This window comes from Poecilia reticulata, chromosome 13 (genome assembly GCF_904066995.2).
Source record: "Poecilia reticulata chromosome 13, P_reticulata-male-v2, whole genome shotgun sequence".
In the NCBI taxonomy this organism is placed as follows: domain Eukaryota; kingdom Metazoa; phylum Chordata; class Actinopteri; order Cyprinodontiformes; family Poeciliidae; genus Poecilia; species Poecilia reticulata.
This window is the reverse complement of record NC_088842.1, coordinates 12287505-12303399: the sequence shown is the minus strand read 5'-3', so window position 1 is coordinate 12303399 and position 15895 is coordinate 12287505. Positions and strand designations below refer to the sequence as shown.

At 38.8% G+C, this 15895-nt stretch overlaps 1 protein-coding gene and 1 long non-coding RNA gene across 2 annotated transcripts; one reads left to right on the top strand and one right to left on the bottom strand.

Moving 5' to 3' along the window:
* Positions 1–4520: 4520 nt before the first annotated feature.
* Positions 4521–7017, top strand: LOC145554522 (uncharacterized). The gene is made up of 4 exons (XR_014090487.1): positions 4521–4808; positions 5267–5401; positions 5781–5808; positions 5926–7017. It is a non-coding gene; the product is annotated as an uncharacterized LOC145554522 (long non-coding RNA).
* Positions 7018–10668: 3651 nt separating this feature from the next.
* On the bottom strand, positions 10669–15483 carry il10ra (interleukin 10 receptor, alpha). Its single transcript, XM_008425710.3, has 7 exons — positions 15222–15483; positions 14384–14504; positions 14058–14239; positions 13824–13969; positions 13457–13628; positions 12238–12347; positions 10669–12141 (listed from the first exon to the last, which is right to left on the bottom strand). Exons 1-7 carry the CDS (start codon positions 15283–15285, stop codon positions 11260–11262), a joined length of 1677 nt encoding a protein of 558 aa, XP_008423932.1. The 5' UTR covers positions 15286–15483; the 3' UTR covers positions 10669–11259.
* Positions 15484–15895: the final 412 nt, after the last annotated feature.

Here is a 15895-nt window from a genome sequence, read left to right as displayed (position 1 = left end):
AGTGATGGGCAGGACACTTTGGAGCACGTCTGGGTCAAATGCCATGTTCTCTTTATGAGAATGTTGTGTTCATTTATTATTTAAATAGAGGAGTAGACAGTGTACTTTGTTTAAGAAAGAGAGTTAATTAGACCTTAGTGCAGTGCGCCGCATGACTAAAGTCAATTATCTCAGAAGGTTTGCACTCGACTCATCCTGCATTACAACAAGCGACAAAATGGAGCTGGAAGATGTTGAACAAAATCTGGGAGACGTTGCGCCGCTTACTCAAATGGTGTAAAATCAAAACACAGTAAAAACCTAATTAAAAGAATATGTCGGGCTTACTTGAGGCATGGGCCTCTGATTAATCAGTCGGGTTGCATCTGGCTCGGACACAATGCCTGTGGACTCGGTTGGGTCGGGTTGGACTTTTTTGGGTCTGATCTAAACTTTAGTGCAGATTTCTCTTCCAGATGCTGATCAGGAGGAAGTTGACAGCGCTCATAATTTAAGTTTGGTCACTTAATTTCATTGTTGACGAGATGCAGTTGATTGATTGTGTGATGGGATCTGAATTTTCTGTTCAATTTGTTGAATATGGATTAAACCGCATGAAAGTTAAATGGAGCTAGCTCCATACTGAATGGCCCATGTCGATATCTTTTGAAAATTGACAGATAAAATATCATGATGGAAAATTTTCGGTGCTGTCAATCAAAATGACGGAAAACAAAAAAGTCTAACATGACCTCTGTGCTGTACACCTGTCAGTGTGGGTCACCTCACACTGTTGAAACTGCTAAAGATGCAGTACTATGTAATTTTGACTTTTTTCAGCTTTACATCATGTCATAATATTGCTTTTTCCCTCATTGAAAACATACCTGTAGTGTTGCCTTTATTCTTTCATGCACGTTACAGAAATCCTTTAATCTCCATGGCAACCATTCAGCAGATGCAGCATGCTGGGTTGGACCGAGCGGCGTCTTCAAGGCGTAGCTACTCCTTAGAGCTGCAATTTCCGAGCTCCCGCCTCTATCACAACTCCACCACTCCTCTTCAGACTAGCCTGCAGTAATTGGCAAACACCTGGTGGATCGAGCTGCTTCTCAGTGCAGCTTTGTAAAATTGTTGTTAAAGGGTTAACAGAGGAGCTATGTTGTGATGACTTTCTGAAGGCGGAGTTTTAAAAAAGAGCAGGAGTTTTTAAAGAGATTGAGAGCCAATTTCAAGGTGAGTAGGAAGTAAAAATTATTTTATCATATTTGATAGCGTTTTTATAACTACTGTAGTTAACATAGTTACTTTATTGTGCTATAAAACTGCTCTATGTGCCGGGAAAACGCATAATACTGTCTCATTAAAACTAAGGTTTACCGCTTGTCCTCAAGAACTCTCACTAGTCAAAGTATAACATTTCTTTGCAAGTGGAAGCCATTGGTTCTCCTTTTCTTGTTAAATGAGTTATGTAGCATGATGAGGCCTGCCAGCAGAAAACCATTTCCACATTCTTAGCTGCGCTCCAATGGCTCGATGCTCCACAAGGCATGTTCCCATAAAACCTGTGGAACTAAAAATATTCAAGGTAACATCCGTCAATCAGACTTTTGCATAGGCACAGAGTAAAACAGACATTGTCATACCTGTGACTGAGTTGTCTTTTTTCTTTCGACTGCTTTGGGAATAAAGGGAGCTTGAACACGTTTGTAGGCTCCCTCCTTCCTCCTCATCCATATCTGACTCATCTCAACTGATCTTCTCCAGAGACATCATGTACAATGAGGTGGTTATGAAAATGTGGTGCACACTCTTTTCCCCTCTGAGCTTCAGGTGCATCAATTAAAAAAAATAAATAAATGACTGGGGAAATGTGTTCAGCCTCACATCAACTTTATAACTGGCATGCAATGGCAGACATTTCCACACTGACACATAGATTATATATTGGTATAATATTAATCAGAGGTCACAGCTTTTTTTTTGTTGTCTGACTGATGGGGTCAAAAAAATTCCAAATCCACTTTTGTCTGTCGGTTTTTAAAATGGTATTTGATTGTATTTATTTTCACTCAGTTTAATATTCAGTCCTGAACAGAGAATCCAAATTATACTGTCACACATCATTCAGATGAATACATGCAACTTTTTCTCTGCAGTTACAAAAAAAACCCACTGATCGTGACCCCAAATGACTACAACAATTCCACTTATGAACGATTCATCTGCCGGGGTCAGAACCCACAGACTCGCGACTTCCTCCTGGTTTGCATGGACCTGAATTGAGCACCTGCTTTTTGCTCAAATGTCTTTTGGACTTTTGCCTCGGACAGATGACATGTCATTGCTGTTTTGAGGTGGAGCTGGATTCAATATAAATTTTCACATTTTCCACTCGAAGTTTGGAAAAGACACAGTTCAAGACGCAACATAAACATGCCCTATATGGGGGGAAATTGGAAGTTGGTTTATTTTTCTGATAAAAGTATTTAAGTCAAAGTACTTAAGCTTGCATCAGCCACATTTTATATTCTTATACAAGTCAGAGTAAGATGAAACATTTTTTTGCTTTATCCTCAGTTAAATGAAGGCATCTATTCCCTTCAGAAATCATTTGACATTTTGTGTTTTTGCAGTTGAGCCCATGATGTCAGAGACAGACTTACTCACCAAACTTAAATAACAGGAAACTCTCAACCACACGGTACAGATAGACGCGTTGTTGATGACTGACACGTGCTTTCAAACATGTTCAGAGATATTCACACAATGTGATGTGATATAGGACAATGTAGTCTAGCAGCTGTTACAGCCTCAATAAGCGTTTAGCAAACAGTCATAACAGAAAGTTTTGGAGACAAACTTTCAAAATGAATCCCAAAGCTTTCACTGCTTTCAGAATTATGTGTTAGCATAGGTAAAGTGAACAGGAGAGTTTGCTTAAATACCTTTTATTTTTAAGTTAAGTTAGAATTTGTGTGATATTGTTGAAGACATGACTTTGTAAGGTCAAATGGTTTGGAGGGAAAACCTCAGAGGATTTCCTGTAACACCGACGGCTGCACTACTGAACTTCACCAGTGCCTTGGAAAGCTAGTGAAACTTCAACTTTTTCACATTTTGTCAACTCTAACAAACCTCTGTGACCTTCACACAACAGCTGTGAAGGTCGCGGCTGTTGTGGCCTTCGCATTTATATCGAGACTGAATGACACACGTATAGTTTAGTCTTTACTAGTGAGGTGAACTCTACAGACAATTGGCTAATTATACATTTAATGAAGGCTGAATACAAATGCATACCAAAACTTTCAGATTTTTATTTGTAAAATTTCAACTTTGGATTCCCCCCTCCCCATCCATTTCACATTTAAGCAATGCTGTAAAATAAAATAAAAAAAAGAAACAGTCCCTTTCCGTACGGTTTGCTTCGTACGTAGGGTCTGGACGATTGTTTGCTGGAGACGTGGACTCTGATGTTTTAAATTTTATCCAGTCACTAAAGTTTCTCCTTGATGTAATGCATCAGTTTGACAATATGAAAAATTGCCTGCTCTGTAAACAACAATCCCCCCTGTGAAGAGAGAAATGCCGAGACGAGAAAACAAGATGCCTGTTGATGTCAATTAAATTCTTTGGAAGCGCAGCCAACACAAACTGAACAACATTGTTCACTTCCTCCTCTCATTGCTAAAACTATAGGCAGACTACAACTATTAAAAGCACAGTACATTGATCTCTTCCTGTTCGCTGATTGGCCCGGTTGAAATCCTACTGGAAAAATCCAAGTCAATGAGAGAAAGCCCAGGTGAAGCACTGAAGGGAGATTATCATAGACTGGAGTTGAATAGGAAGGCAATGACTGAATTAAGCACTACTTAGTGTTGCTCTGTCATTAAAATCCAAGTAAGATCTGATGAAATATGTGGTTGTAACACGACACCATGGGGAAAAGTTAAAGGTGTGTGCATGATTTTGCAAGGCATTGTATTACAACAGCTTCATTACCTTTCTCCATGTTGCAAATATAAACATTTGTACAAGCATTCATTTGCAGTGAAAATGAATGCCAGTTTATCTTGAAAATGCCACACTGTGTAAAGATTAAGATAAATCACCCATACAGTTTTGTGTTTTGGATACAAGTGAATTCGGGACTGTTTTGCTTGAAGTCATTGCTTGGTGTACGTTTTAGTCAGTGTAAAAAGTACTAATGTTTCGTTCTGAGTCATGTGTATTTGTTTTGAATTTGGTTTTGCCATGAAAAGGAGCAACAATGTAGCTATCCTGTAGGAGTGCCACGTCATCTGTCAGAACAGGTGTCAACGCCTACCTTGTAGTAATGAAGGTCATATGATTAAAGAGTACAGCTGTTTTCCTTGATGTTTCTGGTTTTGGTTCATGTCTGGGGTTTCTTCAAAACAGGGGCAAAAAAAAAAAAAAAAAAAAGGTTTCCACCACAGTATCAGTGTACTCCAGAACAAGCTTTTAGAAAAGCATAAAAATGACAAAAACAGGCCATCAGAATCACTTAAAAGTTTACTAATGAAGGAAGGGTGAATCGTAGGCAGGACAAGCAAAGGAGATGGACCGGTTTGAAGGAATGTCTGGTATGGGGACATGACAAGCAGACGTAGGCAAAAGCAGACAGAGAAGAGAGCTCTCCGTTTTGGCTCTTTAGATCCAGGATGAAATGATCTCCTGAAAATCTGATGTCCAGTCAAAGAAGCGGGTGACAGAACTCGACTCCGGCAGGCAGGAATAGGGGAAGAGAAGAAGGACACGGGGCAGCAGCGGTCATTGTGGCTTGACGGGCATGGGGAATAGTGGTAAGGATCCCGCTTTTAAGAAAGATTCAGTGCCAGACATTCTGGCACCGCTGGGATTTTAATCAATCATTTACCTTTACATTCATTGCAAGTTGTTTTGTTTTTTTAAAATGTACTGCTTGTTTATGACTTTAGGGTGAGGGACTTGAGATGTGTTCTATAAATGGAGTAATGTGGTACTTGATTCACAACCTAGTTTTTGTCTTTCCACTGAAGTTTTACTCTCTTAACAAATAAAGTATCCATTAATAACAAATATGTATAAACCAGTTGTATTAAACCCATGCGGTCTACTTCATCTTGTAAAAATTAACACCAGTAATGAAAGATGTTGTAAGTTCAAAAACACACAGCTGCCACTCTTGCAGCATGTATTTTTTTACTTGTTTGTTTTTGACACGCTTCAGAGGATATCTGAAAGTTAACCAGTCTAAGGCCACCTGTGTTTGTGTTCACAGGGAGCAACGTGAACTCGGCAACGGTTGGGGTCCTGGTGGGCTTTGGGATCCTGGCAATCCTCCTTACTATTGGCATCGTGCAATTCTGCTGCAAGTATAAATGCAAGAAGCTGAAAAAGTGCTGCATGAAAAAAAGTAAGATAAAAACGAATACTTGCGCTACAGCATCTCGCACATCACACACCGCATACAAAATACAGCTAAAGACCACTTAAGCAACACCATTTAACACATGACGCATGAAGTGCAATATTTTAAGTTAAATCAACCTTGTAAGCATCTTTTTTCTGATAGATCAATGCAACAGAATAAGGAGCTCGCAATATTCTCGTCTCCCTGCTGTTTGCCACTTTCCAGAGTCGAATCAGAAAGGGAAAGCGGGTTTCGACTGATTTTTGGATAAATATTTAAATCCCCAAAACCAGCATGCAACTTTATACTCACGGAAGCAAAACAACTAATCATCCTTTTGTTGCTGAAAACGTTTTCCATTATGTTTCTTTGTTCTTTGCAGAGCCGACAGTGAAAGACAGAATGCTCACGTAAGTACATTCTTCTGTTCTGCCTTTCTTTCAAAGCCATATATGCAAGTTTTATTTCCTCATTTAAAATTGCTTTGCGGTTTTGCACCTCAACATTGCTGTGTTTCGACTTTACAGCAAAGTTGGCTTGAAAAAGTCGAAACCTCCCTTCACAATCAGCGGCTCCATAAAATAACAAGTCTGTGGCATCCGGAAAACTTCCGACGCAATGGAAGGAGCCCACCTCATTTTTCACATCCTTAAGCAGCATGAAGCTCATTTTTAAAGCTTACGTTCATTGCCGTTTGTGTAGTTAGACTTAAGACGTTATTTGATTGCACCTTAATATTTGTACGTTGTTCTGCTTTGCACCTCTTGCATAGGTAACTTTGCATAACTTTGTGTTAAAGCTTCCTTTAATTCCCTTTTTTTTTCTTGAAGCAAAAGTATTCCAGTTGCTAATTTAAAACCAACATTGTCTCTTCTGATTGTAGAGCACACATAAAGCAATCAATCCATCTGTAAATAGATATTGTTGAGCAATTTAACTTTGCCAGTTTTGATTTGTGTCACTAGAAACTGACAGCATGAGGTGTCTCGTGATAAGTCAGTTATGCCCAGTCAAAGAAACTGAGAGAAAAAACAGAGCTCACTGCTGAGAGTAACGGTCTGAGGGAAAGGGAAGAATATCTCACCAACCCAGCCACAGGAACCAGCTACATCAGTTTTCTTATAAACTGCGGGTGACTTCCCTCCAAATTCACATATCTACCGCCCATCTGAAACTCTCTATGGTTAGTGGAACTACAATGTCTCACTGTTTTTCCTCTAATGAAACTAGAAGTTGTTTGCTAACAATTTTCTTTTCCTCAAAACGGTTTGCAGTGGGGTAACTTGATGTTGCCTATCGCGTTGAGTGAAAAAAACAATCATTTATGCTCTTGATGTCTCAAAACAGAACTCCAAAGGCTTTGAATAAGGCTAAAATATATGTAATTGTTCATTTCTGACATTTTATGTGTTGGATTAAGTCCCTATTTCGTAAACGAGAAACCTACATGGTGATAGCTTCATACTAAAATGATTCTGAATCAGTGGTTTCGGTTGTATATACTGTAGCACATGCCTTATGTCTGTATAAAAATTTAATGTAATATTTGAGTGATTTATTGTTGAAGGTTTGTCAATCTTATTACATCAACTGGAAACAATAAACAGGTTTTAAAAACAGATTTTTCTTTTTTAAATCAAGCAATTAGTTCAAGAATGTATAAAAAGAAGAAGTTACAATTGAAAGAGCAACTCGCAGACAACAATTCTTTTACCAACCCAAAGCTTTACACACCATTCCTTGGGATTTGGCAGAATTGCCTTTTAAACTATTTTCCTTTGGTCATCCTTCAAGAAGCGTTTCACAGAAGTTTGCTCATATCTTATATACCCAGACCCAGGTATAAATTAAACTCAGCTTTTCCTGCAGAAAGAGGCAGAAAATATCAAGAGGAGAGGATCGAGTCATTTTTGAAGATAAGTGAAGTTAAAAGCAAAGGAGTATTGTTATTAAATTGTTATATATTTCTGTTAGATGTGCATACCTATGTGATTATATTCATTAGGTTACCTGTGTGCCCTACTGTGACAAAAAATTAAGACATGATGTATTTTAGCTTGTTGGTTTTTGGTGGCATTTTGTTCTCTACTCAAGTTTCACATCTGTGAAGGCCTAAATTAACTTTCTAATCTTATTTTTTTAAATATTTTAGCTCGGGTTTATGAGCAGATATGGTCGAGACTGAGGATGAAAGAAAAGATAAATGGCAGATGGCAAGAAGAGAGTGAAAAAGTGGTCAGAGTGGATAAAAATGAAAGATTTTTAATATTGTTTTTCAAGATTAAAGATCCCTTCATCTTTAAGAAGATAAAGACGGAGTTAGAAAAGTCAGATGAGTCTGTTACTTGTCAACAGTTGAGTGCATTTCGACACAATGCACTGAAATTCATTATGAAACAGTCCTTATTTAAATATAATATAAGCATTCATTGACACCAGAGAATCCCATGTAACAGTATACTATGCACAACTGGATATGAGAAAACTAAATTATGTGTAAATATATTTGTACTTTAATGGTTCTTTGATATATTTATGTGACGGCATTACTCTGTCCTGTATTAGAGGGGAAGGTCATTTTTTCATATTTGTGGCACTACTAATTTGCACTGTTCTAAAAATAAAAATGCATCTGCACATAACCCATGCAGATCAGCTCACAGCCAGGGGCAATTAGGTATGCATAAATGGAGAGGTGCATTCATGCATTCACTTAGCTAGAAAGCCAAGTGATAATGCGTGCTTCACTTTTTGATTTGTTGCAGACACTTGTATAATTTAACAATGGCAAATGTGCCTTTCATATGTGTTTCTAAATAAATAACTTCCAACGCAGTTAAAACCAAACTGATAACTGATAGTTTGTTGGTCCCCTTTTCTCCAAAGACAGTCCTGACCTATCAAAGCCTGAACTTTACAGGATGCACAAAAGTGTGTTATGGTCTCTGGGAACAATACCTACTGTATATTTCAAGTCCTTATGCTAAAACGCCAATGTTGCACACTGTCTCTGCTGGCTTGGATTTTGCTGCCAAAGGTTCCTCAGGTTAGCAGTCCTCTTCCTTCATCGGCACCTGTGTGACGTAAAAAAAAAAAAAAAAAGGACGGCATCTGTCATCAGAATCGACCACCTTCTTCCATTGCTTCATGGTCCAGATCACATTCTGATGTCCATTGTTACATCCATCTTTCAGTGGTATAAAGGCACCAGCATGGGAACACTGATTGGTCTGCAGAAATGCTGCCCCGTTAGCAGCAAACTGAAATGAAATGGCATCTTGGCACCATCTCCTCACACACAAATAGTAACGTTCTCAGCTAAAGTAGCTTGTTTGTTAGATTGCACCAAACCAGATGGTTTTCGCTACAATGAGGATGTAAGGAGAGACCCAAGCAAAACCAACATCATGACCAATGACTTGTGGGTTGTGACTGGTCATAAAGTTGAGCCTGACTGTGTTTTCTTACAGCCTTTTTTAAATTGCTATACCAGGGACATAACACTTTTTTTCATTTTGCTTTGTCATTTTTTAACCTCCTGAAGTCATGACATCCTCTATGTAAGAATTAAATGAGCTTCGCTACAATTCTTTGATTCCATCTTTAAAAAAAAAAAAGAAAATGCGCACCACGTTCAGTTCTAGTTGTTTATCAGGCATTGATAACATCAAAAAGTTAACCATGATTCAGCAACTTGTAGAGCCGACTCTGTAGTCACTGTGACTTGACGTCGTTAGTCTCTGTATGACTTAATCAGTCTCCCACATCGCTGTGGAAGAATTGTTGCCCACTCTTCTTAAAAACATCATCTCACTTCGCTGAGGTTTCCGGGCATTTGTTTCTGTAGTTTCACAGCTCTCTTTAGTTCCTGCCACAGCATTTCACCCTAGTTGAGGTTCTCATTGTGAGTAGGCTGTTGCAATACCTTGATTATCCCCTATACTACTTGAGATTTGTGTTGTGTTTGTCTTGCTGATGACCATATTTCAGGTAAGCTCTCACTGTCACACAAGTGGCTTCACATTTGATTCTGGACTATCTTAGAATAAAAAGCAGCTTATGGTTGACTCTGAGGTTGCAAGGTAGCCCAAACCACCCCCTTCCTTTGTGCTTGACAGCTAGTGTGAGGTGCTGTGCAGATTTCCTGCGTTTTCTGTGCAGTTGTATAGAGGTGTGTTCTAGAGAGTTTGCTACAGCCTCTCTAATTAATCCATACTTGTGTCAAAGATTTAACGTCTTGGCTGATGCACCAGTGGAATACCCCTGCCTGTAGGAAAAAAACCCACACAATGTGATTTTGCCACCCTTACTTCAAAGTAGAGCTGGTGTTTTCAAGCTTGCAAGATCCCCTCATTTTCTTCCATGTGTTGCTATGGTCGATTTGGCCAAACATTTGAAATTTAGATTTTTAAAAAGTAAAAGTTTTTTTTTTATGAGTGAATTTGTGAATTTGGCTTTTTATGTTGGTTTTGGAGTAATGACTTCTTCTCTGAGTGGCTGCTTGGTCCATTTTGGTACACTACGCATTTTTACTAACAGCAGTCAGCATTTTCAATATATATACATTTTTAATGTACACATTTTACACAAAAAGACATTCATCTTTAGGTCAGAGAAACTGTCTGCTTCCTGTTTCGAAACAATGGGAGATAATTATAAAGTTTCATGACGTGGCCATGAGTAAAAACCTAGAAAGTACCATATATGCACATCTATGTTAATATACATATTAAGCAGAAAATGGCAGACTAGACAGGATTCAGTTCTCTCTTTGCTTTGGGTAATTCAGACAAGAGTTATTTATTATAATACTTTGTAATATTCATCATTTCAAAAAAAGTTTGCTTTTCCTAGCTAGGAGGAAAAACCAAAAATTGTCTCACTTCCTCTTAACTTCGTTGCACATAAGAAGAAATGGGTCACATGATGTTTTTTTATGGTGTCTGGAAAAAATAATAAGGGCTGCTGTTTTGATGTGTTCCTTTTTACCAAAATTCAACTGTGCTCTGGGATTTTCTTTTATTTTAAACTCGGTAGATTTATGTGCAGAGGAAGTGTTTGTTTCCTAGTGTGTGTCAAAAAAAGAAAAAAGAAAAGCCACAGCGCAGGTTCCTGTAGTTCATCTGCATTTGGGGATCCCGTACATGCTTTGTTTCAGGGTTTTCCTGCCTAAATGTTGTGTCATTTGTTTACTCAGCGACCGAGAACAGTATGGGTGGAATTTTCTAGAAGAATCCAAAGAGACGGCGTAATCACACCCGAGTCGAGGCTGAAATACGAAATAAATAAATTTATTTATAGAAACACAACATAAATAGTCTCAACGGGATGCAGTCAAGGATGGCTACTTGCTGAGGCAAATGAGGCCGAAGCAAAAACAGCGATCTATCAGACATCAGTGAAAACAAGGACATGAATGTTTGCTCCGTTTAATACTGCAGGAGTACGTGAAGTGATTCTCCATTAAAAAGAAAAAAAAAACTTGAAAGACGACGCATCGCAGACGGAGGAGGTGAAATCGTGAAAGGTTGAACTGGGTAACTGTCAAACGATTTTTTTTCATAGTGCTCCTCGTACTGGTTTCATTTCCGGCATGTGCAGTTCAGTCAGTCAACGATACACCCAGAGAAGCAGGCTTTAAGAACTCCTCAAATCAACAAGCTCACAAGGCGTCAGGGATGGTTAATAGTCAGTAGTTTTGCAATCTAAATTGATTTTTTTTCCCCCGCCTGAGTGCGACTTGATTTGTTTCGTCCTACCGGCTGAATCTTTCAGAGGATTTCGTAACATATTCACTTCCGTTTCAAAATATTCAATGTGATGTAACGTCATGTGTGAATAGTGTTGCGTTCCACACCATATTAGTCAGTTGTCAGCTGAACGTCACAGAGGGAGAGGGATACATTGTTCATGTTGCTGTGCTGCTCGTATCTAGACGTCAGTAGAAGAAATGTGTCAGACACATGTAAAAGAGACTCTTCCAAATTGTTTATAACAGAGTCCAAGTGTGTTTTTCCGACTCTGCTAGAGTCCACCAGGTCACTCGTCCCGCCAAGCAGCACGTTTTTGATACCCACTGCCTTGCACAGTTTGGTTCCTTCGGGTCCGTAACTGCCGTGTCTGTGGCACCAGCTGCACTGGCCTGTTTGCGAACAGATACAGGATAGCGGCCCGGGCTTGTATCCCGTCACCACGTCAGCCAGCGCTGAGTGTGCAGGGATCTGTTTTAACATGTTCTCGCTATCTCTGCTTCGAACCTGCATCTCAGACGGGCTCTGGGTGCGGTAGTTCCCAACAATGACTGTCTCGACAAGGGATTTTGTGTCCTGGCTGTCAAGTTTCAAGAAAGAGGAATGGTGTGGGCAGCCCAAGCCCATCCCACTGTCCTCCCTCTTGCTGACGTCGTCCGCTTCCAGGCTTTCATCCTGCATGGGGTAATCTGTGTGACTGTGGGCTGAGATCTCCGGGCTTCCCATGCTCCCGCAGCCACTGTCCTCTTGTCTCTCTTGACGTTGTCCTCTGTTGTCTGCCGCTGAGTTCGCCTCCACGCTGACCCCACTGTCCAAGCTGGTCCTCCTGTTCTCCTCCTCGCCGTCGTCTATTATCGTAAGGTTGGTCTCGGGGAGACTCACTGAGGGTTTTACGTCAGGTCTGTAACTGGAAAGAAACCATCCTTTGTCTGTGATCACCTCCATCGACCCTTCTGTGACAGAAAGTGGCTCCCAGCCACTCACAGGGGATTTCTGAAGCGGGGAAAGAGGAGATTAAAAGAAATCATGAGCCATGTCACATTTCAACCGTTTTCATTTTCAAATGGTTTCTTTTTTTTTTATTCTTACCAAAGCTACAGGTGTTTTCGCAGGCCGCCTTAGGTAAACCAACAGAATACAGATCGCAACTACCAGGATCCCCAGAAGAGACAGGGATGTTACAGCTATTATGTAGAATTCTGAAAGAAGAAAAACAAAATTTCCATTTTACAAACCGATCAGTTCAAGGTGAAAATATACAAACATTAACAAAGTGAGGCAATTTTCGTGAATGTTTTTTGCTGCATTACATGCTGTTGTCTCGACTTGAGCTGTGCAGGTAATGTTTCTTCATTAACAAACTTTTCCACATTTTGTAACGTTGCAAACAGAAATTTCATTGTATTTTGTTGGAATTTTATGTGCATGATCAACACAAATGCATGCGTAGAGATGTGAAATATGTTTTGTGATGAAAAAATTCAGTGGTACAAGGTCTGTAATAAAGAGGCGCATCTTGCACTACCAGCTTTTCTCTCAGGAAACTGAAATGTCTGCTCAGTCATAGCAAAAAAGCTCAGGTTCAGTCAAATTGAAAACAAAGCATCTGTGAGCACCAAGTTTCTAGTCTCACCATATATTCTAAATTTAGTTTTGCTCTGGCTGAATGCTTAAGGTCATTTTCCTGAAATCTCAGGTCTTTCGCAGATTCTTCCAACATTACTCTGCTCATCCATCTTTTCATCAACTCTGACCAACTTCCTACAGAATGATTCTGTCACCTCCATGTTTTACACCAGAGAAATGGTGTGCTCAAATGATGTGCAGTAAGTTTTCAGTCATGCGTAATACTTTGCGCATAGGCCATAAAAAAAGAAAAATCTGTTTTAGTCTCACCAGAGGAAATTCTTTATGTCATGTTTCCCTTGTATAGCTTATTGCAAAATGGAGAGTTATTACTTTGGTACTTCTTACATCAATTCCACAAAATATCCACATCCTATAGAAGAGAATACATTTTAAATGAAAATCTAATAAAATGGTGGGTTTTCAAAAATGACTAAATTTTCTGTAATAGATATTTATACAGAATTATGAGTCATCTTTGTCTCAAAAGGTCATGTAACATTGATGGCTCTATAGATATTAGAGTAAAGGGGGTTTAATGAAAACTCACCCTATGACGCATTAGATAAAAAAACAAAACAAATTTGTGGTTGTATCATAACGAAATGTGAAAATGTTAAAGATTTTGAATAGTTTTGAAAGGTTCTCTAAATTAGTGGTAAGTATAAGCAAATTCCTTTACCTTGCTCTGGGAGGAGCTGACACTGTTTTGCAGACACTTTGCTTTTGGTGGAATAACCATTGGCTTTGACTTCGACGCTGATGCAGTAATTTTTTCCCCACTGGAGACCAGTGAAAGTCTTTGTCCTCCCTTCAGGCTTTCCCTCGCCGTCTTCAAGGTAAACTCTGGTAGTCTGGCAATGCAAAATAAAATAAATAAAAAATTACTGTATCTGGATTTTACTCAATACTCATTTTGTTTATTACTGATTTTAAGTGACGTGTGAGTTTAAGTGATAATGTGGTTACAGAAGGCCATGTTCTGTCTTTAAAGTTCCACATTTTTAACTCTGTCATTAAACCTAATTATCTGGTTTAGGAAAACTCACCTTGTTTTCTCGACCAGCTACCTCCAAATACAACTTGTAGGTAACGCCATATGGAAAGATTTTTCTCAAGATGGGATTTTCATGGACAAGGACTGTAAGTGTGCTGGAAGTAGCCCTCAAACTAAAAGATGGAGGCTGCAATTCACCTGTGAATAGAGAACAAGTTGAAAATTATTGCAAACCTACCTAGAGCTGAGTTAATTTTGATACTACATCCCCAACTGAAATACTTACCTTCGTTTAGTAAAAATTTTTTCTTTTCCCATTTAGATGATTGATCTCCTTCGACGAGCTGAACTCTGACTAAATAGGCAGCTGTATATTCGTTTATTTTTTCTATATCTGTGCTAAGGAGACAGTAGGTCCTTGCAATCCCCACGCAGCTGGAAACATTAGCCCAGTCATCTGCGACATACCTGAAGGCAGAGTTTTCACCAGTCAATAAATGAGAAAAATGTGACTAATCAGAGTCTTATGAAAACTGAACTGCTACTGAAATGTGTAACTCCAGTGACAATTCGCTATTTGAAAACAATTATATATTTAAAGGTTCAACATACTTTTTCATTTGAACGTTATACATCGCGTATGGAGGGGCGTTTTCAGGATTTTCCCAATGAAGTATTACTTCACCTTCTGAAATATGCACTTTCACATTTCTAGGCGGTGGGATGGCTGTTCCTGTTTCAAGAAGAAAATCATGTAAAAATCTTGTACAGTCATTTTAATGTTTCCAATCACTGATCGCTTTTACATGACTCGTGCAAAGAGGAAACACCTGCAATGTACATTTATGCTAGATATATGCTGAAAAGGAGTATCTTTAGACGTTCTCGCAAAAACATTTGAGAGTAGAGAGAAGAAAAGAGGAAGTCTGGTTGCAAATCATAGGATTTGTACTGGCCCTGGGGTTTTTTTTTTCAGAAGGGGAACAGAGCCCTATTCACAAGAAGGAAATAAAAATTTTTTGCAATTGAACACTAATGTCAACTTTAGTAATCAATGTCATGAATATCACCTAAGACGACAGTTGAGCTTGTCTAAATCTGTAACACATCTTCCTCACTATCAGACTCATAGTTTAAAAAGTATTCAAGTTTTTGGGTAAATATCAAAGTGTGATCAATAAAAATCTTGAAAAATTGACTTTATATATTAAGATTTACTTATTCTATATTTACTCCACTTATAATTTTCCACCAAAGTTTGGGAGAAGTAAAAATAACTTTAAAAAGTAGATTTTCTTCACAACTTATGAACACTCTCTATATTAACTACTACTATAAATGATAAAATCTCACCATCCACAGATACTGAACAATTCAAAATGACCTTTAAAAATCTAAAGCAGGACTTAACACTTACTTAACATTAATGATCAGTAAAGGTCATAATTACCTGAAACATGTCCGATGAATAGGATTAGGAACACCAAAATCAGTGGCTTATCTTTCTCCTCCATTTTTCACGCTCTTGAGAAAGATATAAACACTCAGTCAGAAAATCCTTCAACAGCTTCCAGCAAAGTCCTTCATCCCAGTGATCAGTGAGGGATCACTGAAACCATTATCAGCACAGAAAACTATCAAAGGCGGCGATGCGGCTTTCTCTTCTGTGATAGCTGTCGATCTGAAGAAAAAAATAAAACCTATCTGCAGATCTCCTTTCACTCCCTCCCCGCCCTCTTGATGATGGGTTTCCTGCTGTGACATCATCAGTGACGGGGTCCTCCTCTCTCAGCCTTTACTTCCTCTTTTCTTTTTGCCTTATTTTCCTTTCCATACAGTCACGGTGCACACGATGGCTGATCTGCCATCTCACTGTACAAACAAGAAAGAGGAAAGTACTTGGAATACCCCTTTCACCTTTTTTTATGACCTCCATTATTATTTCATGAAAAGTGGCACTACATTGTGGGGGGATTTTTATGTCTTATCTTACTTACTTTCTACAAATGTAAATAGAAATAAAACAAATACAGTCTATACAAATTCACTCAGGTAGGTGGATTTTAGACTTTGTTCACTTCCAGATAACTATGTGTAAAAGTTTGCATACTCTATCTGACTTTT